Source organism: Artemia sp. Qi Xiang Cuo, chromosome 3 (genome assembly GCF_049724085.1).
Source record: "Artemia sp. Qi Xiang Cuo chromosome 3, ASM4972408v1, whole genome shotgun sequence".
Lineage (NCBI taxonomy): Eukaryota > Metazoa > Arthropoda > Branchiopoda > Anostraca > Artemiidae > Artemia > Artemia sp. Qi Xiang Cuo.
The window spans coordinates 43,150,966-43,176,650 of NC_142796.1; the positions used below are offsets into that span (position 1 = coordinate 43,150,966).

The 25,685-nt window shown below is 33.2% G+C and overlaps 1 protein-coding gene across 1 annotated transcript in view; it reads left to right on the plus strand.

Annotated features, from left to right (window-relative positions):
- The window catches only part of Nelf-E (negative elongation factor E), a 48,696-nt gene that overhangs the window by 11,997 nt on the left and 11,014 nt on the right, over nucleotides 1-25,685 (plus strand). The window contains exons 2-3 of the mRNA XM_089086926.1: nucleotides 9,213-9,346; nucleotides 20,459-20,770. Of these exons, the coding sequence (XP_088943052.1) occupies nucleotides 9,266-9,346; nucleotides 20,459-20,770 (393 nt within the window). The 5' untranslated portion in view covers nucleotides 9,213-9,265. The remainder of the gene's footprint in view (nucleotides 1-9,212; nucleotides 9,347-20,458; nucleotides 20,771-25,685) is intronic.

The following is a 25,685-nucleotide window of genomic DNA, read 5'->3' on the forward strand; positions in this document are numbered from 1 at the left end:
TTTTGTTTAGCATAGTGGAAAATTTAATAAATATGTCTTTGAGGATGAATTAACTCCCCATAGTTCCCGGGGAAGGGCTGGAAGTTATGAACTTTGCCCATTGTTTACATGTAGTATTGGTTAATGGGAAGTAAAAAGACGTTTCAGGAGGGATTTTTTCTGATGGGGGGGGGGGTGTCGGAAAAGGGGGTTATGGGGGAGGATCCTTCCTTGGAGGATGTTTCCTTGGGAGAAGGGACATTTCTATGAAGGGGGTGCCGGATTTCCCAGCATTATTAAAAAAACGATCAGAAATTAAATAAAAAAAACTAGTTTTTTCAACTGAAAGTAAGGAGCAACATTAAAACTTAAAGCAAACAGAAATTATAACGTATATGAAGGGGTTTGGCCCCTAGTCAATACCTCGTCCTTTTCGCTATAGTTTTTTTTTAGTAGTTTTAAAAAAGCTATTTATTGTGATTAAATGGCCTCTGTGTTTCAGGGGTTTGTGATTCGAACAAAATTCGAACTTTAGCGTAAAGAGCAAGGTATTGACTAGGGGACAACCTTCTTAATATACGTAATAAAACATACGAATATAGAAGTTCGTTACGTATGTTAATTAAGTTACGGCAGAACAAAATTTCGAGAAACCCATTTAGCCAAAAAAGTAAAATTAATATTCAAATTTCGTTTTAATTGTTCATGTACGGTGAGCCAAAATCAAAGCTGCATTAATTCAAAAACGCCCTAGAAAGTTTTTTTAACTGAAAGTAAGGAGGGACATTAAAACTTAAAACGAACATAAATTATTACGTATATGAAAGGGGCTGTCCCCTTCTCAATACCTCGCTCTTTACGCTAAAGTTTGAATCTGTCATAAAACTTTATTTTTTAAAACAACAAAAATTTGGCGTAAAGAGCGAGGTATTGAGGAGGGGACAGCCCCTTTCATATACAGAATAATTTCTGTTCGTTTTAAGTTTTAATGTTGCTCCTTACTTTCGGTTAAAAAAACTTGTTTTTTTTTATTTAATAGAAGATTGGAGCCATATGGCCTTTACTATAGGCAACGCTATAGTGTTGCCATTGATTTGGTACACACTTCAGAAATGAAGTTTGGTTAATCATAATGAAATATACCAAAATATGATGGGAGTGTAATAATTTCAGTTGCAGATCCAGGCGTGGGGGATTCTGCTTCCAAGCTCTTTTCTGGTGCTCTCATTCCTTGTTTTTTCCCCTTTTTTTAGAATAAATTCGTCAATTGTTTAGCATCTTTGTTACATTGGCCCAGTGGTGGATTTAGGTGAGGGGCGTGCACCCCCCCCCCCCTCCTAACATAGTGGTGGATTTGGGGTTGGGATTACTTGCTCTGGTTGAGGTTGGGACAAAAGTTTTTTTTTTTATAATTGGTTGTTAATAGTTGAATTATTAGCAAGTTTTTAATTGTTAAGACTGTTTCTTTTTGAAAACAAGTTTGAAACAGTTTTAGTTACTTTGCGTAATCTCTGTTACATTTTATGGTACTTTTCAATTAGCTGGTACCCATGCAATATATTGTAGTCTATATGGGAGATGCTTAAGAAACTAGTCAAACAGGTATCTTTCAATAGAGAATTGGATAGAGAACTGTGGTTTGTCATTGCATTTACAATATTTAGACTTTTGTTTTTGTGTTGTTGTTTTTTTTTTGGGGGGGGGTACCTAGGTTAGGTTACATATTTAATATATGCTATGCTTTACCCCCCACCTTTCTAATGTGCAGATATGTAGCCCAAATTCGTTTCTAAAGTATTATATTTTCATCATATTTTGTTTTATTTCATTAGCATTAACCAAACTTGACTTCTTGCATGGGTACCAGGTAATTGAAAAGTACCCATTTCACTGATGACAAATACCGCCTAAAAATATTTGATTAAATTTAGATTATCAAGGTAATCTGTCCATATTACCACAAAAGCCAACTGGGAGGCAAAAATCTTTGCAATAAAAAGGAGGGGAAATTTAAAATCCTAATTTCTTTTGTTTCAAAATTTATATTTCAGGATTCTGTTGTCACAACAGGGCTGAAAAATGTAATATTTAAACTTCTTTTTACTGTCACAATTAGTTTTCAAGTCTTGCTAAGGCACAGAGGTGAAAAATTAGACATAATTTTGTTTGGCTATCATAAAATTTGGGTTTAGTTTTTTTTTTAAAGTGAGGTAGTTAGGGGATTCTGCCTCCAAGCTCTTTTTTGGTGCCCTCATTCCTTGTTTTTTTCCCCTTTTTTTACTCTTTTTTAGAATAAATTTGTCAATTGTTTGGCATCTTTGTTACATTGGCCCAGTGGTGGATTTAGGTGAGGGGTGTGAACTCCCCCCCCCCCTAACATAGTGGTGGATTTGGGGTTGGGATTACTTGCTCTGGTTGAGGTTGGGACAAAAGTTTTTTTTTTATAATTGTTAATAGTTGAATTATTAGCAAGTCTAATTGTTAAGACTGTTTCTTTTTTAAAACAAGTTACTTTTTATTAAGTTAACAGTTTTAGTTACTTTGCGTAATCTCTGTTACATTTTATGGTACTTTTCAATTAGCTGGTACCCATGCAATATATTGTAGTCTATATGGGAGATGCTTAAGAAACTAGTCAAACAGGTATCTTTCAATAGAGAATTGGATAGAGAACTGTGGTTTGTCATTGCATTTACAATATTTAAGCTATTGTTTTTGGTTTTTTTTTTTTTTTAGGGGGGGAGGTACCTAGGTTAGGCTATATATTTAATATATGCTATGCTTTACCCCGCACCTTTCTAATGTGCAAATATGTAGCCCAAATTCGTTTCTAAAGTATTATATTTTCATCATATTTTGTTTTATTTCATTAGCATTAACCAAACTTAACTTCTTGCATGGGTACCAGGTAATTGAAAAGTACCCATTTCACTGATGACAAATACTGCCTAAAAATATTCAATTAAATTTAGATTATCAAGGTAATCTGTCCATATTACCACAAAAGCTAACTGGGAGGCAAAAATCTTTGTAATAACAAGGAGGGGAAATTTAAAATCCTAATTTCTTTTGTGTCAAAATTTATATTTCAGGATTCTCTTGTCACAACAGAGCTGAAAAATGTAATATTTAAACTTCTTTTTACTGTCAAAATTAGTTTTCAAGTCTTGCTATGGCACAAAGGTGAAAAATTTGATATCAATTTTTTTTTGGCTATCATAAAATTTGGGTTTAGTTTTTTTTTCAAAGTGATCATTTTTTCTGACAATTTTGGTCTTTATTTGAATATTTTAGAATGAATAGAAGAAGAAATACTAACAAAGAGCTCTAAACTGACAGGACTAGCTATTATAAATGTTCACCAAAATATTGAGGTAGACATCAACCAGGTAATAAATGGATTTGATGTGAGTATAAATAAAGAAATAGACTTTTTCTCATAAAATTGTGAATACTTTAATTTAAGCAAAATATATTAAACTTTAAAAGTGGAAAGATATGTACATTGTTATGAAAAATGAAATTTTTATTAATAATCTTGAGATTTCATCAAAGTTGATGGTGATTATCAGAAAACTCTTTTCAAAAAGAAATATTGATGAGTTAATGCTTTATTGCCTATACTTAAAACTCTTGTTTTAAATGTCTTCTTTGTATTTTCCATCTCTCTGTTCTGTTTTCTTGTTACACACCTGAACAAACTAGTATTTAATGCTTAATAAATCAGTTACAAATATGCAAGTTGTATCTTAACCCTCATTTCCTACTCTTCATTACTACCATAATTACTAAGCAATGCCATAAAGTTCAGTGACATGCTAAATGACTTGTCCTGTGCAAATAGTCACAAAGAATGCATAACCCCAAAAGATGGTTCAAAACCAGTTTTTTTTTTACAATACAAAGCTTAACTCACTTGCTATAGTGGTCAGAAGTGCAAAGGTGAAAATTTATTCAGAAAATATTAGATAGCATATTTTTTTTATAGATGGTGAACAGCTTTTAATTTTTTTATGGCAGGGTTGTTTTTATAACTTCTACTTTTTGTATCAATATTTTTACATCATTTTAATTTCAACAGATTTATTAGAACTTTAACCCCACCAGATTTTAGATTAAATTTATGAACATATCCACTACCTACCTACAGTGCAGAATTGTTGAGGTTCCCTTTAAGTTCCTGGTATTTCTTTGTTTGCAAGTTCATCAAAGCAACCTATTATGCATCCCTGCCAATAAAAAAAATCCTGGATCCGCCCATAGTTTAGTAACAAAATTATAAAACTACAACAAAAAATTACGGTAAAGGGGACTGCACAGACTGCATTATATTATATACCTAACCTAGCCCAGTCAAAATATCATCTCTATATATTAAATATTTAATAAAAATATACCTACAACATAAATTTCAACTCAGCCAAAGCTAATTTTCTTTGGATACTGACAGGTAAAAACTGGTTATTGTCTTATCTGCAGATCCACATTCTCAAGTGTGCACCAAAAAATGCACAAGTACCAGCATGTTTCCTTCAGAATTAGGCAACTGCTGAATTTTTACACTATTTTGAGGCCTTAAAGTGACTCTGTTCTTTATTATTTGTCAGTAGAAAATGGTTGCAAGAATTCTGAAATTTGCTTTGAAACAACCATAAATACTTGCTTATACCATTCCCAAGCATAATATATCATTTAACCCCTACCCCTCTCCCCCCCCCATAAGTTCTGCTGTGAGGGGGGAAATTTTGAAAACATAGGACTTAAAAACTTTTCTTGGGCTTAGGCATACCTAAGAGAATCTGTTGGCCAACTTCCTGATAGAATAATTTGAACTATAGGCCTACAGTGGTTATGGTCAATGCTGGATCTATTATGGTCAAGAGGCTTTAGCTTACGTTTTTGCATTATATTATTATTATTATTATTTTTATTCAGCTCCATTATATTTTCTTTGAGACTATGAGGCTTTGTAAATGCTCTTTCAGTAGTTCTTAGAGTTTTTCTTTCTATTCACACAAAGGCTATGATGTGGTACTTTACTCTGATTCTTTTGTCACTTAAAAGAGCACTGTATCCTCAAATATTCATTTATTAGAACTCTTTTTTTAATAAGCTATAACTATACACTACGAATGGTTATTTGCATGACCATTCTTCTCTAGAAAATAAGGAATTCCCTATTATGTAGATAGTGACTTTAGAGTTTTCATGCATGTTGAATTTCACTGCAGATTTTCCATCAAAATTGAACTCCTTTTTTAGTTAGTTGAATTTCCAATTCTAAATTCAGAAAATATCCAAGTCCTAATAGCACTAATGAGCAACTTTAAAATCAAAACATTTTGCCCATTTAGAATCAGTATAAATGAAACAATTTGTTGGTGAAATATTTACTCTAATCAACACTTTTTAGTTTTGGTTTCTGTTGATGAGGGTTGTTTATTGATTACAGTTTGTTTCTATGAATTGCTTGATTCAAGGTTCTCTTGAATGTGAAAGAGGATGCCACTCCCACAACCCACTCATATTTCTATATTCGAATTTATATTTGTTTACAGTGCTTCAAGAATTATTATCATTTCTGTTAAAGTGCACCCCCCCCCCAAAAAAAAATACTTATTAGGAGGGAAAGGGTCTGAAATACCTAAAAACTGATTATAGGGTCATCATTCCCATGGTTATTTAGGTGACCTCATTGAACAGATCTCTTTCTATGGTGATGTCCCCCATGGGTACTGGCAGGGGATAAATACCCCTCTTTAGAAACAAGAAGACATTAAAAAAGCTCAATGTAGTTATGAAAATGAGAAATATTATCATTTAAATATAATGAAAATAAAACTCATGGTAGCTCTGCCTGCCCCCTATCTGAGAAATTTTCTGGTGGTGCTCATGATGTCCCCCTTCTCCATCTTTTGTGATGTTAAATACATGAGTGTAAACTTTTATGTTACATAGACAAAAAAAAACCTTGAATTAAGAGGGGAGCTATCACCTTGCAGTGCCTATATTACATGCTTAGTTCATAGATATTCTTGGGAAGGAAAAGAGATTAGAGATTAATTTCTACCCCCTTCCCCTGACTTTGTTCTATTTTGATCTGGAGGCTCATGGAGAGGTTGAAAATTTGGGTATAAAATGTGTTTAGGCTTTAGGTACCCCACCCGTGCAGATATCCACCAGCTGTTTATTATAGTACCTGATACATAATCATACACCACTATATATAGTTTTTTCCACCCTCAAATGAATCTGCTTAGTTAAAGCAGCTTCAAAATAAAAGTATTTTAATCGTTTATTTCAAATAGACTAAGGCATCCTTAGGAATAAGTGCACCATCATGTGGCACAGAATTAATTGCTTTGAAAATGAGAAGCTCAATTCAATATGTAGTTTTTCAATAATTTCGAATTAATTGCTTATATAAATTTTTAATTGGTAGCTTTTTGACTCTCTTGGAGTCAAAATTGCTGTTTTTGCCAGAAAATGACAGGAAATGCTGCTTTACTGAGGAATAATTTTTTGTAGTTAAAAAAGCAAGGCTTTGAAGAAGCCTACTGACCATATTCTAGGACCATGGGTTTGATGTGATCACCCCTGGGGGAGACAAAAACAAACAAATAAATTTATACATGTAATCATTTTTCTTGGAAAAAATTCAAAATTTTGTAGATAGGGGTTTGATTCCTGTACAGCTGAATTTTTTTTAATATTGTGAATTAACTGGTGTAATTTTCACCAAGATTGCTTCCCCTTTTAGCGTGTTTCCCCTTTTATGAAAATTATACAAATTTTCTCAAGTTTGTAACTTTTGTTGGTAACTTTAAACTCAATGTGTTTACATGTTTAGCATCACCCAACAATTTCGATTCTGTTAGTTTATATATTGTTTTCCACTCCTTTTTTTAAAGTCTCAGTTACTGTGGCTCCTCACTTACAGATTGCTGCCATGAACTGTTTGAGTTTTTAATGAATTATGAAATAAATAAAAAAAAATAAATAATAATGACCTACTAAGAAAATTACTGTATTTAAAATGTATTTTGACTCTACACAAGGAAGCCTTGAAAGTCTGAAATGTAAGTTGAAAAAAAGACACCCCTCTTTACAGCCCCATGCTTGAGGCAGAAAGCCTCATTTTTATAACTCCTTGCTTAAAAGGGCACTCGCTGGAATGTGAATTCAGATGGGAATGGGATACTTATTGGAATTAGTTTCTAAAATTGGACACATTGAAGGATTTTTTTTTTTTTAAAGAAACCACGTAGTTTACTAAGGGCAAAGAACAATTCTGCGAAATTGTCAAAGCATAAATCTATTAATACACACATGGATGTACAAATAAGGGGGGGTTTCTTATGCCAGTCATACTGAATTTAGAATATTTTTGAAACCATAACAGGCCCAGGGAGATCTATCCAAAATTGGTTAGTATGCCCTTCTAGGGAACTCAGAGAAATCCAGGTTTAAAAATTGAACTTGGTTGTGTCTAAAGGGTGATATCTTCTTCACAGGATGTAGTTGGGGTTGGAGGTGACTGCTTCAAAGCATATTTTGAAAGTCTAGCTCTAAGACTAGAAATATAGTTTGTAAACTATTCTAAAAATCATTCATCTTTGGGGATGACCTGCCCAACCCCTTGGGGTATTTAAGGAAATGGCTCTTAATCCCTTGGGGTATTTTAACTTGTACTTGAAATCAGTTACAGTTGTCTAATAAAAAACTTAAATAATAATTTATTTATAGCCCACTTTTAAACAAAGCAAGTAGAGTAATTACACTAAAAAGGAAGAAAAATCAAATACACAAACACATAGACAGTCACGACAGGGGCAGGAAGAACAGGCCATTTTAGCCTAGGAAGCAAGTAAATTTACCAAAAATGTAGATCAATACCAAAAATTACCCCTCCTTTAGAGAGTCCAAAATCCATTGTCGTCATCTTTCTGGCTATACCATTGTTGAAAACAACCTTGAACTCCCTGTCACTTGATTGGTTTTTAAGCGTTTTTATTATTAGTTTTTAAGCCTGAAATTTGGAAACAACGCATCTTTAACAGTCAACTGTTTTATCAAAAACATGCCAATATCAAGTTAACTGGGCAATATGTTAGTTCTTAAAACCCAAAGTCTTGTAGTTGTTAGGCTTGTAGTTGATGTCATAAAAAATACATATTCTTGGAATGGTATTGAATTGAGGTATTCAGGTGGAATCAGAATTAAAATTGGAACTGAGAAATTTTTTTTATCATTTGTTCACCTAGAAAATGACTGCAATTACTACACTTGCAAACAATATATATTGTTTTCAGATATATTTTCCAGCAAAAAGGTAAATTTAGCCCTACAAAACTTATCCTTTTTACCAATGAACTAGTCACCAAATCTATGATTTACAAATGCAGGTTTTCCTTATTTAATACTTACATTGCTTCACTTGCTTTGAAAAAGGGTGTATTGAGGCCTCCCATTATCTGGATTTCCATTATAATATAATAATTTATCTTCCTAAAAGGGTGCCTTTACCCCTCTTGAGAAAAAGTACACCCACCTAAGATTTTGAGGCTTTATTAGTTGAATTTCTGGTATAATATAACAATTTATTTTCCTAAAGAGTGTGCATTTAGTCCTCTTAAGAAAAAGTGTACCCACCTAAGATTTCGAGGTTTCATTATCTGGATTTCTGGTATAATAATTTATTTCCCTAAAAAGTTTGCCTTTAGCCTTCTTAAGAAAAAGCATACTCACCTAAGATCTTGATCCTATCTGGAATAAGGTTTTGAATGAAGTTCCATTCAGAATTTTAAATGACCAATGGCATCAATTCAGAGAAATTAGGGGGGGGGTGAAGGAAATGCATTTTTTTCAATATCTAGGGGGGAATTTTGTTGTGTTTTAATTTTTTTCAATGAAAGTACCACAATTTTTCAACAGAAAAGCCAAAAAAGAGTAAAATTTTACTCCTAGATTGCCTTGATTACTTTAAAGGTCCTATTTGTAGAAATATAAGCTCTAAGAAATACAGTTCAGTTTTTGGCTTCTCAGGAGCAATTTTGGAAATCTCACAACTTTCTTTGAACATCATAACAAATAGACTGTGACTTTTTGCTTATAATTATCATAGCCATTAGGCTATTAGGATTATTTTGTGTTAGCTGTTTAAAAAAGCTACTTAGCTGTTTAAAGAATGCTAAAAGAAATTGTCTGCATTTATTGTTTTATGTTTTTTGTAGGTTTCGAATAACAGAAATATTTTCTTGAAGAAAAAAAAAATAACTAGAAGAAAATGGTTTATATGAAATTTCCTGACACTCTTACAGAAGAGGAGACAATGCTCATACAAAAGTACAAAAAGCTCAGGAAAAAGGTACAGTATATTTCGAACCCTGAGTAATCAAATTCTTAATTCACACCTCCTGATGATGAAGTGCATCTCAGCAGTATCCCAAGTACGACTGAGGGTATTATGTTCAAACTTTTGGGGCTGCTTCTGCTCTTAAAATTTAACCAAATCAAAATAGCATAAGTGTATCCAAGCTATCAAAGAAAGTAATCAGATTTTTTTTTGAATGGTATCAAGTTTTCCATTTCAGGTCAACTAGAGGAGGTATGAAACTAAATTAAATGTTACTTCAAAACCAAGAAATTGCATCAAAACTATAAGACATAGGTAATTTAGGTATGTCCCAAATTTTGGTGTTTTATATATATATATACAAGCTTAAATATATCTTAAAATAGAATAGAAAGAACTATAAAAATAATTTGTCATATGACAAAAATATGGCCAAAAAGGGAGCAAGGCTCTGACATTTGACCATATTTAAAATAATAAATATATACAAGTCAGGATTGGAGAACTATGAGGATTTGATTTTTTAGACAAAATCAATTAAAAAATCTAAATTTCTGTATGTAAACGAGTTGTCTCCTTCATTTTCTATTTTTATGTGTACTACCAACAAGCAGAAGTAATAATAAGTATGATATATATTATATACTATGGATGCTGTATATATAAATTAATTAAAATATAAATTTTTTCAAATGAAAGTAAGGAAAAACATTAAAACTGAAAACGAAAAGAAATTATTATGTATTAAGGGAGGCTGCCCCCTCCTCAACACCTTGCTCTTCTCGCAAAAGTTTTTTTAGTACTTGTAAAGAAACTTCTTAGGGTTTTAGTTAAACAACCCTTTTGTTTCAGGAGTCTCTCAAAGAATTAGAACAAAAAGTCAAACTTTAACATAAAGAGCAAGGTATTAAGGAGGGGCAACACCCCTCCCCCTTAACGTGTAATAAGTAATACCGGAAATCCGGTTCCCTCTCCATGGAAAGATCCTCTAGACAATTCAATCCCGGTGAAAATTTACCCCAGACAATCGCCATTAACATCTCCACATTTAAAAAGAAAAACAAGACAAATAAAAAGAATTTCGTATAGGAATTCTGACAAATTCCACCAGTATAAAATTTCCCCTGAAAAATTCACCCCCTGGAAACTTCCTTACCCATAGAAAACTCTCTCATAGAAAATTCCCCCAGTATAAAGTTCACCCCCCCCCCACCCAAAAAATTGATGCATACTTCCCAGTAACAAGTGCTATGTGTAAATAATGGGCAAATTTCATAACTTAAAGACCTTTCCCCAGGGGCTTTAAGGGGTCATGTTATCTCCAAGGGAATAGTTATTTGACCTTTCAATTATGCTGAAAAATATGGCTATCTTAATTTGTATCAAACAACTTTGGGGACAAAATTTTTTTTTTTTTGGGGGGGGGGGATATTGGACAGGTAGTTGCCGTCCAATATTTTTGGTCACGTAAAAAGACACTAGAACTTTTAATTTTCATTCGAATGATCCCTCTCCCAATATTTCAGGACTATCGGTTAGATACAGTCACTCCTGGGGAAACAAATAAACACACATCTGTGATCTTTCTTTTGGTAAAAAATGCGAAATTCCACATTTCTGAAGACGGGAGCTTGAAACCTCAACTGTAAGGTTCTCTGGCATGCTCATTTGGTGTGATTTTCATTAAAATTCCTTGAATTTTAGGTGTGTTTCCCTCCTTTTTCGAAAATCAGGCAAATTTTCTGAGGCTTATTGCCTTTGATGGGTAAAAATTGCTTGTTCCCTTCGATGAGCCAATTTTTTTATATATTAATTAAAAAAAAAAACTTTCCGAAAAATATGTTTTTCAAAGAAAAGTAAAGGCCTTTTTAAACTTAAGCTCAGGAGATACAAATACCTGTTTAAATTCAAACTCAAAACGACCAGAAATTACTATTAAAGAATAAATGAAACCCAAAACGAACAGAAATTACATCAACAATCATAGCAAAAAACATACAACAAGTAATAATATAAATGAATAAATTGATCTTAAAGCGAGTAATGCTTAAATTTAATATTAAAATCAAGCTTTAAACGAAAAAAAATAGTTTGCTATTAAAGTATAAATGAAACTTAAAACGAACAGAAATTAAATAAACAACCAATGCGAACGACATAAAATATATATTAATATAAATGAATAAATAAATCTTAAAACGAGTGAAACTTAAATTGAATATGCAAATCAAGTTTGAATCGAATAAAAATAACTAGCAACAAGAGTTTGGGTGTCGCCTCACTGCAGAAGCCTAAAACCTACTTCGTCATTGGCGCTTTACTGAAAACATTTAAAATATATAAAAATTTTAATATAAATATTGAAAATATTACGTATATGATTGTGTTCACCCCCTAGTCAATACCTCGCTCTTTAAGCCAAGGATTTTTAGTACTTTCATAAGAGCTATTTATTCTAATTAACGACCTTTGTGATTAAGGGATCATTTTTAAAGAACTGGAACAAAATTCGAACTTTAGCTTAAGGAGCAAGGTATTGACTAGGGGGCGAACCCCCTAATATACGTATGAAAAATCTATGAATATAGAAGTTCGTTACGTAAGCTAATGCGTAAATTACGTATATTTATTACTAATAAAAACGTTCGTAAATAAAATTAAACAAGTTTCGAGAAAGCCATTTAACCAAATAATAGTAAAATTAATATGCAAATTTTGTTTTAATTATTCATGTAAGGTAAGCCAATATCAAAACCTGCATTAATTCAAAAACGTTCAAAAATTAAATAAAAAAAAATTTTTTTTTAACTGAAAGTAAGGAACGACGTTAAAACTTAAAACGAACAGAAATTATTCCGTATATGAAAGGGGCTGTCCTCTCCTCAACGCCTCGCTCTTTGCGCTAAAGTTTGACTTTCTCACAAATCTATTTTATTTTTAAACAATAAAAAACTTTAGCGTAAAGAGTGAGACGCTGAGGAGGGGACAGCCCCTTTCATATACGGAATAATTTCTGTTAGTTTTAAGTTTTAACGTCGTTCCTTACTTTTAGTTACAAAAACCTGTTTTTTATATTTAATCTCTTTAAAACTTTACCTTTATCCTACTTTTAATACTTCTTTCTTTATCATTTTTTTTATTCCTTTTGAAATTACAACATTTCAATTTCTAGTTATTCTAACAAAACTTTTTCATGTTTTTTTTACTCTCTTCTAAAAAAAACACAGAAAAAACCCTCACTTTTATCTTTACCTTCAATTTTCTCCTTTCTGTTTGCCTTTCCTTATATTTACTAGTCTATCCCACTGAACTCTTACCTTTTTCATTACCTCTGTTGGGTTCGTATCTTTCATTTTCGCTTTTTAAACGCAGTAGCTGAAATGTGTGAAAACGTATGCCAAATCTTCGTGTTTTTTCGTTTGATTGGTTTCCGTGCATAATTTTAATTCTACAGCCTTTTCTGCGATGACTGCGGTTCCTCATTTTCTTGTATTTCACTACCTAACAGTTGTTTCAATTCTTCTAATTCTGTTTTTAACACTTGTGCAGTGAAGAATTAAATGTTCAAGTGTTTCAATTTGATTTCCACACCTTCTGCATATTCCAGTCGACTTGGTGGGGTCTATCCTATGTTTTCTCTCTTCAGTTGGCAGTAATTTGTGAACTTGGAAAAACGCATACTCTTTAACCTTCTGCGGTAAGAAACTAGTGTATCAGGTCGAACATTTTCTTCAGTTTTTCATCGTCAACATCGCTCGTCTCTAGAATTTTCGCTGGATGTAGGTTTTCCTGCGAAATGAACCATTATTTCATATCCGTTTTGTTGATTTTTTTGCTATCAGGGTTTGCGATCCTTTTTTTCAGTAATTCTTTGACAGTTCCGAAATATTTTTGTACCGAATTTAGGCAGTCACTCTTTCATTTCTCACCCATGCGTTATACCTTTTCATAGGGGTTGTTTCTTCAAAATATATTTCTTCGATAATTGTTTTCATGTGAAGTTCTTTTATCTTGACTTCTGTGTTAATTATTTGTAGGCCTCCTTGGCTTTTCATTAGAAATATATCTGTAAATTTAAGCTTTGGAGGGAGTTTTCCGTACCAGACGAACTGATATATCATTGATTTTATTTTCTTCTGGATGCCTTTTGTGGGGTTTGATACTGCAGCAAAATACCATATCACTGGACAACAGTAAAGATTAACGTACTGAGCTTTTTGAAATATAGTGAAGGCTCTTCCATAGCCGTAAGCAAGTGACGACTGAAACTTCTGCAGGGGTTTAGCCCACTTTACTTTTTCCGTCTCTTTCCATGTTTTTCTCCATTGGATACCTAAAACCTTTATTTCATCTTTCCTTTCTATCCTACTAATAAATTGAGGTTCTTCTTCGCTTAAACACAGGACTTCGCATTTTTCCTTGTTTAATTCTAGTTTGAACAGATCGCAGTACTTAGTTATACAATGCAGAGCTCGTAAATAATCCATGTCTGTTTCCGTGAGAATCGTGAGGTCGTCGACAAATCCTTCTATTTTTTGTTGGGTTCCTCCTATCTCGATTCCTTGTATATCTTGCTCCAAATATCGTAACAAAGGGTCAATATATATTTCGAACAATAAAGAGCTTATTGGGTATATCTGTCTCACTCCTGTCTCTGCTTCAAAGCTATCGCTTCCCACATTACCTATCACAATTGTCTGTTCTATTTTCTCCAAGGTCTTTTTTTATCCATTCGATAAACTCTTTACAAAAACCGTATGCCACTAGTATAATAAGTAGGATTGTTCTTATTTTGTCAAATGCTTTTTAAATGTCAAAGCTTGTGATTCTGTATTTCCCTTTTTCCTTGTTTTTTTTTTCCATCCCGTATTACGTTTCGTATGGCTCTTAGAACATCAGCTGTTTTCCGTCCACATTGGCGCTTTACTGAAAACTATATGAGTCTTGAACAGTCTTGGAAAGTATAAACAAAATCAAATTGAATATTAGATATAGAATGATATTAATTCTTGAAAGATCCATCAGTTCAAGATTTTTTTTTCACTGTAATTTTTATTTTCATTTTCAATGCTGTAAGAACTGGAAAAAAATAAATTTGTAATAGACGAGTAATTCGTTTTCAGTGAAGCGCCAATGACGCAGAAGGCTTTAGGTTTGCAGTGAGGCGATACCCAAACTCTTGTTTGTAGTTATTTTTATTCGATTCAAACTTGATTTGCATATTCAATTTAAGTTTCACTCGTTTGAAGATTTATTTATTCATTTACATTAATATGTATTGTATGTTTGTTCGCATTGATTGTTTATTTAATTTCTGTTCGTTTTAAGTTTCATTTATACTTTAATTGCAAACTATTTTTTTTTCGTTTTAAGATTGATTTTCATATTCAATCTAAGCATTACTCGCTTAAAGATCTATTTATTCATTTATATTATTACTTGTTGTATGTTTTTTGCTATGATTGTTTATTTGATTTCTGTTCGTTTTGGGTTTCATTTATTCTTTAATAGTAATGTCTGGTCGTTTTGAGTTTGAATTTTAACAGGTATTTGTATCTCCTAAGCTTAAGTTTAAAATGGCCTTTAATTTTCTTTGAAAAACTTATTTTTCGGAAAGTTTTTTGTTCGTTTTTGATTGCAAAAAGTTTCAAGTTTTTATGGCATGGGAGGGGGGGGGGGGTTCTTACTGTCCGATTATTCTTGACTTTAAAAAACGGATCTAGAACTTTTAATTTAAATCGAATGAGGCTTTTTTCAAAGTCTATACGATTACTTCTTTGATAAAAACCTTATATATGAACAATAGACAGCTTGCATAACTTGTGGACAACGATTGACAACAATGAATGGATTGAAAAATAGCTCCAATAAGTGGTTTTGACCATTTCACTTGCTGACACAAAGGGATCACAACTGTTTGGAATTGACCTTTATAGGATTTTGTGTGCCAAAGCAATTTTGTATCTATCCCAGAGTATGTATTTTAACCTTATAATTTGATAACTATAATAGATTTACTATGTGTTCTTCCCATACAAAACTTTACCTTATTAAAGTCTTTGGAGTGGGGGCGGCTTAGTTGGCATAAAGAAGAAAACTTTAGCGTTTGACAGTAGGAGAGGGGGTGGGTGGGGTTGGAGACTCATCCAATACGGGGCGGAACTTCACTTATCTCCCCCGTTCCCGATTTAGGAGATTAGACAGACTCATTGGGCTGTAGAATGTTGGACCGTTTGAGTTGTGGAAGACGTTAAAATACTCAAAAATACTATATATTTTCAGTTATTGCAGGATTGATTTCATAGATTGTGGAATGGTGAGCCCCCTGGCCCATCATTTGGGTGAGCATCAACTCATAATATGTAATTTTGATTAATTGTTCCGTGTTATGTGCATATATTAATCTATATATGTTATTTTGAGTTATACTTTTATCGCATTGCATTCATTTTTAAGCCTTGAGATAAAAACTGAAACCTTAGCGGAGACAGTGGTGGGGATAGTCTTCCCCCTCACATACATAATTGAGCAGCCACAGAGAAAGTAATACAAATGAAAATAGTCTGTCTTTCGAAAATGTCTTTTTCAAAAGACACGAACAAAATCGTCTAAAGAAACCTGAAGTGCTATCTCTGACATTTCCGCTGATTCTTTATTCCCGTTACTTTCAGATGTAAAATTTAGAATATTACCGAATGGGTTTAGTAGTCCCCTCCCTGAATAATTCACATTTGGAAAACCCACCCCTGGGAAATTCCTCCCCCGTACAAGAACATTTTTTTCCTGTTTACGATTCCCCCGAGTAGGATACTTCCCATAAGAGACTTTCAAGATATTAAATACTGTCTTATAAGCATCCATCTCCAGATTATGTTGGACGCTCGATTAAGGGGGCGCGCAAATTTTTAACCAACTACTTAGATCAGAAGCAATGCTATAGCGTTACCTAAGTAAGGAGCCACAAGGGTTCAATGAATTAATACTTATTTATTTTCCAGGGGCACTTTATGTGGAAGAGGTGGTCGCATAAACTTTGGAACGGGGTTCATTGACTTACAAATTAAAATTTATATTGCCCGTACACCAGGGGCGGACCCAGGATTTTCTTAGTAGGGGGGGAGGCTAGTTGCCTTCCAATCACTTTCGACCATTAAAAAATTTTAGTAGGGGGGGGGGGGCTAATTGCCTTCCAATCACTTTCGACCATTAAAAAGGGCACTAGCCCTTTGAATTTCCAATTGACTGAGCCTTTTTGAAGTTTCTACGACAACGCCTTCTATAAAAACTTTATATGCCTCCAGGGCATAACTTAAAACTCTTGGCCTAAGCGTTGTGGGGGAGTGTCCTCCTCAAAAACATAATTTCTGTCTGGAAGTCAACTACGCTGAACAAAATGGGCATCTCAAGATTTGGATTGGATATGTTTGGAGGAATGAGGGGCATGGGGGGGGGCTAGTTGCCCTCCAATCACTTTCGACTATTCAAAAGGGTACTAGCCCTTTGAATTTCTATTCGAATGAGCCTTTTTTGAAGTCTCTACGACAACGCCTTCTATAAAAACCTTATATGCCCCCAGGGCATATCTTAAGACCCTTGCCCTGAGGGTTGTGGGGGATTGTCCTCCTCAAAAGCATATTTTCTATCTGGAAATCAACTACGCTGAACAAAATGGCTATCTCAAAATTTTGATTGGATGTGTTTGGGGGAATAATGGGCGTGGGGGGGGGCTAGTTTCCCTCTAATCACTTTTGACTATTAAAAATAGCACTATCCCTTTGAATTTCCAATTGAATGAGCCTTTTTTGAAGTTTCTACGACAACGCCTTCTATAAAAACCTTATATGCCCCCAGGGCATAACTTAAAACCCTTGCCCTAAGGGTTGTGGGGGAGTGTTCTCCTCAAAAACATATTTTCTATTTGGAAATCAACTACGCTGAACAAAATGGGCATCTCAAAATTTTGATTGGATGTGTTTGGGGAAATGATGGGCGTGGGGGGCGGGCTAGTTGCCCACCAATCACTTTCGACTATTAGAAAGAGCACTAGCCCTTTGAATTTCCAATTGGATAAGCCTTTTTTGAAGTTTCTACGCCGACGCCTTCTATAAAAACCTTATATGCCCCCAGGGCATAACTTAAAATCCTTGCCTCAAGGGTTTTAGGGTAGTGTCCTCCTCAAAAAAATATTTTCTGTCTGGAAATCAAATACGCAGAACAAAATGGCTATCTAAAAATTTGGATTGGCTGTGTTTGGGGGAATGATATGCATGGGTGGGGGGGCTAGTTGCCCGCCCTCCAATCTTTTTTGACTATTAAAAAGGGCACTAGAACTCTCGATTTCCAATCGAATGAGCCCCCTTTGAAGTTTCTACGACGACCCCTTTCGTATGAAGTGCCTCTGGAAAAAAAATATAATAAAACATTGGAGCCGTATGGCCTTTACTATAGGCAACGCTACAGCGTTGCCTCTGATATCTACTGATATCAAAATTCTGTTTTTTAGAGTTTCTGTTACTATTGAGCCTCGTTGCTCCTTACTTACAGTTTGTTACTATGAACTGTTTCATGATACTATATATGTGTAAATGCAAATATGTTAAGGTGAATGTCCGCAAATTGGTTAATGTCGATATTAACTGGTGAATGTCCAAAATACTTTTTTTTTCTCCTTGGATTTACTCACCGTAGCCAGTTAATTTTTTCAATTTAATGCAAGGTTTGGTGATGGGAGGTTAGGTCAGATTGTATTAGGTTTGGTGAGACGAGGTTAGGCTAGCTAAATTTAGGTTTTTAACCCATTTATGATTTTTAGAACCAAATTTAATCTAACTTAACCTAATTTAAACTAACATAATCTAATCTAACCTAACTTTATATATAATAATATTATTATTATATAATAATAATAATTTATATATATATATTATATAATATATATATATATATATATATATATATATATATATATATATATATATATATATATATATATATATGTACCATAAGCCTTAAAAAGAATGGGATTGCATGTCTGAATCATGTGTGAATTGAATCAAGATCTCAATCACCAAATTTTATCAGCTTTTTATCAGCAAATTTTTTATGGAAACATTAAGATGACGTTAATGGCTTCTAACCCCTCCCTCTTAGTAAAAATGAGTATGGTATGCCATTGTCGCATTTGTAGACAGAAAAGCCAAGATCTATTAATGATTTTTACAGAGGACAATTCCCCCCCCCCTTTGTGTTCCGAAATGTATATTTTTGTAGCTATATTAAGAAAATTCTTGCCCCTCCCCTGCATTTTAGTGAATTAGCATCACTATTAGCATACTATTATAATTTTGTATGGCAAATTTAAAATTGTAGTTAAATCTTTTCTTATGCCTGTTGTCTTTATGCAAGAAAAGCAATGTTAAAAAAACAGTTTAAAAGCCTTCATGACCCATCCCTCCCCCTAGATTTTGAAAACACTTGTTTTGGGCATTTTTATTTAAAAAAAAATTCCTTTTTAGCATTTTCAAAAGAAAATACAAGTTTACCCCCTGGGCATGAAAAATACATTTTGCTCTACTAAATATTCATGATTTTTTCATTTATTTTCTAAGTATGTTTTATAAATATTCAAAACTGGTGGGTTTACATACCTCAAGATCTCTTGCCCTTTATCAGAAAATTTTCTTTGGAAATACCAAGATGTTGTTAATTGCTTCTGCCTCCTCCCTCTTAATAATTATATATAAGCTACTTCTTATAAACACATGTTTAAAAAAACGAGACCTATTAATGATGTGTTTTTCCTCTATTTTTACATCACTTCTATATTGAAGAAGAGGAAAATTGAAATGGAAAAATAGGGCTGTTCCTCGCTCCCATCTTTTTAATTTCAAAAAAATATGCCTTAAATTTCTTTTCTGATTGGTCAACTATAAATTTTGTGCTTAAAATTCGAATAGTGTTCATATTCTTTAAAATTCGAATATGTTACAAACAGGATACATAATTGGTACTATCGTCATGAATAATTTTGATTTTATCCATAAGTTTGACTATGTGGCTTGAGCACAAGGGGTGTCAACTCACAAAAGTTTTTTTTTGGGGGGGGGCAACATGTGTTTTTAAACATCTATAGGTTGGGTAATTTTACGTTTTATTGATTTTTGCAATGAAAATATAAAAAAAGATATGAAAACATAAAAAAAAGATTTTCAAAATCTAGTGGGATATAATCAAGGGGGCATTTACCCCCACGTAATTGTTGTGCCTGCTAGGCATTATGCTTCTAGCAAAAGAAAAATCAGTATTAGTCTACCATCTAAAATATCAGTGCCATATTTGCATATTGTACCGTTTGGAATATCTCTCCCAAGAAAAGCCAAAAGTCTAATTAAAAAAGTACAAAGCAAAGCAAAAAAAAGCTAAGCATAAAATCAAAAACCACAAAATTAAAAAAACAAATTTTTCTGTCATAGAAGAGACCAAAACAGCCAGAGCTGGAAATAAAAAACAAAGGAAGAATTATTTGTTTGATTAATTGTAATATTCCTCAATTCCTGCATATTTTATATATTTTTTTAATTTTTATATTTGATTTGCTTCCTTTCTACAAAAATCAATTCAAGCAACAAAGATACTGTTATAAATAGGTCTACTCCTTCGCAGAATCGGAATTCCAGCCTAGCTTGATATGTATTTGATTTAATGTCTTCAGTTTGATATAACAGCAAGTGATGAATTAAAGAAAAACACTTTTTATTTATAAATATCCGTTTAACAAAATCAAAAGCTGCTTTGACATACTAGGGCAAGATGAATCGTTTGAACCGAAAATATTAAAAACTAAACGCACTGCATTGCATTGCTGATATACAATATCGACAAAAATGGTCTTTGCAGAATGAGAATTAACTAGCGATTACCTATCGAGATGGATACTAAAAATTAAGAAATGGCGTTAGTGTCGAACGAAAAAAAAATCACCAATGTCATCTAGCACTTGCAGTCAAAGCTTTAAAAGATGAAGGGCAAATATTTCGGATCTGTTAATTGATCTTATTGCATATCTCCAGCCTGTCTTTTTTAGTTATCAGCGTTTTGTTTATTTTTGGTTATCTCTCCCTATAGAAAAAAGCATTGCAAGCTATGAAGGTACCAAAACAGCAAGAGCCAGAAAAGCCTCAACTCAAACGAAAAGCCGAAGCGTTGGATGCAAAAGAAGTGGCAAAAAAGCTAATCAAATCTGGTGCCATTGCGGCCATTACCAAGCCACTTGAGAGGCAGGAAAAAACGGGTTTCAAAAGATCCGTGGGACTTGAAAGAAAGCTTGCTGCATCAGAACGAAGTATGAGCAGTTTTCAGCCGTTTTCTTCTGCACAAGCTGGACTTATTCCTACTATCAAAGAAGAGCATCCAAGCGAATGCACCACCAAGCCGAAAGTAAGTTTACCCAACTATTTTTAAAGCGGGAATCAAAAACATAATGTTTTACTCTGTTTTATGATCGCCATTAATGCTAAGGAAGAAAAGAATAAGCGCTAAACAGCAAATATTTTACCAAATTTTAAATTTAAATTAGAAAATAAGTAAAGTTCCCATTGAGTAGTAGAATTTTGATGAACGAGGTGGGGGGAAGGGTCTCAACTGTGGGCGATGAAGTTTTAAGGTCTTTTTTGCCCTTATACGCTCAGTGTATTTTCGGTATTTGAGATTTTTACTTTTTGCCACCATGGCATGGGAATAGAAAAATTGAGCAGAATTTTAATTCTCATGATATGATGGCAAATCTGGGCCTGTTACATTAAGAGTTATATGAGTGCTATTTTTGAGTTTCAACCATTTCAGGGTCTTATCCCATATTTTTGTTCTTGTTGATTGTTTTTTGTTTTCTTTTAATCTTTTTTTCTTTTGTAATTCGATACTCCGTTATTGTTTTATTGTTTATAGTTGGTTAAAAATAGATTATTATTATTATTTTATATTATCCAAAAACTTACATTTTTGTTTAGCTTTAAACATCGTGATTAAAGGAATTATGCCCGACCCCTCCTTAGCGCAATCTTGATGCCTCGTCATGAAAAAAATGGCGCTAGAGGCTAAATTTACTGAAATGTTGTTTTTTTCACTATTGGCATGGATTTTAAGTTTCTTGTACTAATATACATATTTTATAAACTACATTGTTTGTAATTCTTAAAAGTTACTGGCAGTTCTTTCTGGAAGCAGCCCTGTGGCGCCTTAGGTGGCACAGGAGGAGCTAATTCTAAGGTAAGGCTAATGTAACATGTCTTCTTGTCGTTTGTTAACTCAAGTATGAAAAAAATAGGAAACACCAGAATTTCACCAGAATTCTGTTAAGGGTAAAATGTTCGCCAGAATTTATTGCTGTTGGTTGTACTATTATTATACTTTTTGCAATAAACATGAAACCGCACACCTGCGGTTATGTCTTGGTATTTCTGTATTCTTCGGTTTCGGGTCTAGAGGAAAGTTTCTGGTCTTGGTGAAATAGTGGTATATCTGGTAAAATCTGGTCTGGTATATGGTGAATTAATGGTACAGTCTTACAGCATTTTGGAATTGAAAACTCACAATTGGTTTCTGGCTTCAGATTTTTAACTTTACTGTTCTACAGGAGTAAACTGGTTTATGGTGTTTGCGGTTTTCATGTTAAGGTTTCTGGTGTTCAATAAAGAAACTTGTTTTCAAGCAAAGTAAAAAAGGGCTTGTCACGAAAAAAGTAGCAACGCCTGCTGTAAAATCGTCGCATTCTGCGAAAACTTTTCTTAATTAAATTAGATTAGAAACACCTGAAGAAAAACAAACAGAAAAAAACATTGCCTGCTGTGTTCTCTGAAAACTGTTCACAACGTAGAAGGCCCAATTAGAAAAAATGATAGAGAAAATACAATGCTACAAAAAAATACTGTACATAATAGATTATATCTTGTTAGAGGCATTTGTTAGTAGTTACTGTTAACTGATGAATCTTTCAGCAATAAGTTTTAACAGAATTGTCAATCATTAAAGTAAATCAAGTATTCTCTGGTTCAAATTGTCGGCCTTTTATCTTGTTGCAACACTGTATAGGGATATAGTATGTATATAGCTGGTTTTGTGTCTTCTGGACTTATTGGTATCATCATATCTATGAAAGGAGAATGGGTGGAACGAGGAGGGTCTTTGCTGCAACAGATGACACATTCCTGATGTTCAATGCTGATTTTAAGCATTGACGTTCTAATATTTTGACAATATTTTTAAGTATTTTGAAAGTTCTGATTTTTTTTATTTATTAACAAATAAGTGAAAAAAAACACAATAGTTAAATCAGCATATAATGCTAAAAAATAAAAACCTACATTTGGGTGACCTAGAAGAACTCAAATCAACTAGTAATGAACTTCCTCTAAAAAAAAAATCTTATTTCTCCCCCTCCCTTCCCCTTACTAAAGAGTTAATTAACAGTTCTAAAATTGATATATTTAAAGAAAAACTGAATGATTTACTCATTCTTACTTTATAACTAATGAAAATTCCGACAAATGCTAACCAAATCATAAAACCTATGAATCAAAATTTCTTTTAACAACTCACAAACCTTTAATCAGACCAAAATCAATAAATTAATCCACCCCAGAATATTGGTAAAAATGGATACATTGCAAAGAAGCACATCTGATCAAGGAAGTTTTACTTCTGCTGGAAGTCTGTCCCTGACTTCAGGGCCTATATGCCTAATGGAAAACTTTGTATGTTTTCCAGTACCTAGGGGAACTGGCTTTATAACCACTTCAACATTTCTAGTTTCATAATTATGTTCCTTTTTCCTGCAAAAGTCTGAAAACCATACAAGTAACAAATTAGAAAACATTTTGTACACAAACAAATTTACATAAAATTTTACCAAACCAAAAAAAAGGTAGAATTTTTAATTGCATACACCAAGATCATACCATACCGAACTCCAAGACAAATCATCGGCCAAAACTCTAATATGCTTATTTTTTTAACACACGGAGCAGGTATAAACGTCTAATGAATGTCGACGACCGAACTATTACAAAATATAATGAATATGGATGAATAAGAGAAATATACAACATTATAATAACCTTTTTGAAAAAAATTCTTCTAGATTTCAAAAAATCCTTTTTGAAAAACTCTAGCACTTAAATTTCTTAACTTTTCTCTTGGCTTCTTCTTGATACCCGCTTTGAAAGACAAATTATTTAAAATCAGGACTGGCATGACGGCTTAATTTGTTCCATTTTTTTTTCGAGATGCTCAAAACAGCCACTACATTTGTTAGTTAGATAAGTCGTTGTGTTTCTATTCTCTAGACTCTCTTATAGCTTTAAGACAGTCCAAACTTGTAGCATACTATTCAAGAGAGTTCAAACTCTGTCCCATGTAGGACATTCTCGTTAACTTCACTCAGTTAATTATGAAACTATGTACAATCGTGCCAATGTGCAATAAAAAATTCTGTGCTGATTAAAAAAAATGAAAAAATGTGAAAGCTGAAAAAATTCATCAGTATCCGCAATATGATCTTTAAAACTTGGGTAGTCTTGTCATGACGCCCCGATACTTCATAATACTTGTCCATTTTATACGTCAACTTCTATCTTCAATTTCTTCAACCCATGGATAGAAATTTGCACTTCTGCCACATAAGACAAACACCGTTTTCTTCCAATTAACAATCATTTTGTTCACTCGCATCCATCTTTCAATTATTAGTATCATTTGTTTCATGCCATTTTTCAAATCAGTTTCTGTTTTCACAGCCATTGTAAGCGAGTATCATTGGCAAAACTCAGAAGTACTGACCGTACCTGCGCTTCATCGCACCTTAGCGTTGACACTGTTTAAGACATTCATGTAGATTATTAATATATGCAAGAAGTAATAGGGGACCCAGCTGACATCCGCGTGGCAGGCTAAACTGTACAACCATCTCATCTGAAAAGATTGTGCCTAGCCTCATTCTTTGAGCGCTTCCTTCGAAAAATAAAGCTCAGTTTCAGACTTTTAAAAAAAATTAATATCAGCTTTAAACCTGAATCTAGACAATCGTTAACAAATCAGAACTATATTATAAATAAAATTTATAATTATTTATAAATTTAAAATATAGCCACTACCACCTGCAACAGAAGAAAACTTCTTCTGCTGATTTTAGATATTGACATTCCAATATTTTTTAATTTTTGACAATTCTAATTATAACAACTTCACCTGAGCTACTACCACCTGCAACAGGAGATAGATTCCTGATGTTTAACGCTGATTTTATACATTGGCATTCTAGTAATTTGACAATACTTTTAAATTTTTGACAATTCTGGTTATAACCACTTAACCCGAGTCATTACCACCTGCAACTTAAGACAAATTCCTGATGTTTAACGCTATTTTTAATAGTTTTAAATATTGACATTCTAATATTTTGACAATATTTTTAATTATTTTGACAACTAATTATAATATTTGTACTCCTACCACCACTACTTTTTGAGCCACTACTGTACCCTTGTATTAATTTGCAAACAGACAGGGAACGATCCGGTCTTAACTTGAGTTGTGTTTTTTTTATATTTCAACCACAAGAGGGAAAAAAAAATAAAATGATGTGTTTCGTCTAGTGTGTTAGAGGCCGATAGGGAGCTTCGAGATAGATACTTTGTGCTTATGTTAATTAGAAGAAGAACAATAACGCATATCACTACTGATGGGTGCACACTTTCAGGGGGGCTAAGGATTTATCTTGATTAACAATTTTTGCACTCAAGTAGCCAGAATAAGCTTGCTTGCCATGTGCTCTAACGTTTCTACTTTGGTTGTGAATGATGAAACTGTCACATCCATAATAAAGAGAATGGAGCCTGTTTAAGTGAATCGGTACAGGACATCTGAATTAGTCAGACGACCTCTCTCTTCCTGACCAGGGAAAATCTCTAGGTGTGGCCTCATCCTTTCTGCTTACATTTTATAAACCCTAATAACTTCAGGGGATTTGATACCTTAAGGGATTACCTCTTGTCCATTATAAACTTTTTTAGTTTGTTTGTTCAAACTATTTAGAATTGATTGAGCAGTCTTGCCATAACTTGTACAGCTTGGATAAGAGATCTGAATAAACAACAGAAAACTAAAAGGCGACACCAACGAGCCTGGAAATTTTAGAAAACCCTTTAACTTATTCTGTTTTGTGTTGGAAATAGAGACATTCAATTTTGATGAAGCTTGCTTCATTAGAAAGTGTAAATTTTCTTTTCGATTGAACGGAGCAGAATTTTCTTTTCAAAATTGAGGAAAGGACAGTCCTTAAAAATATTCTAGTATACCC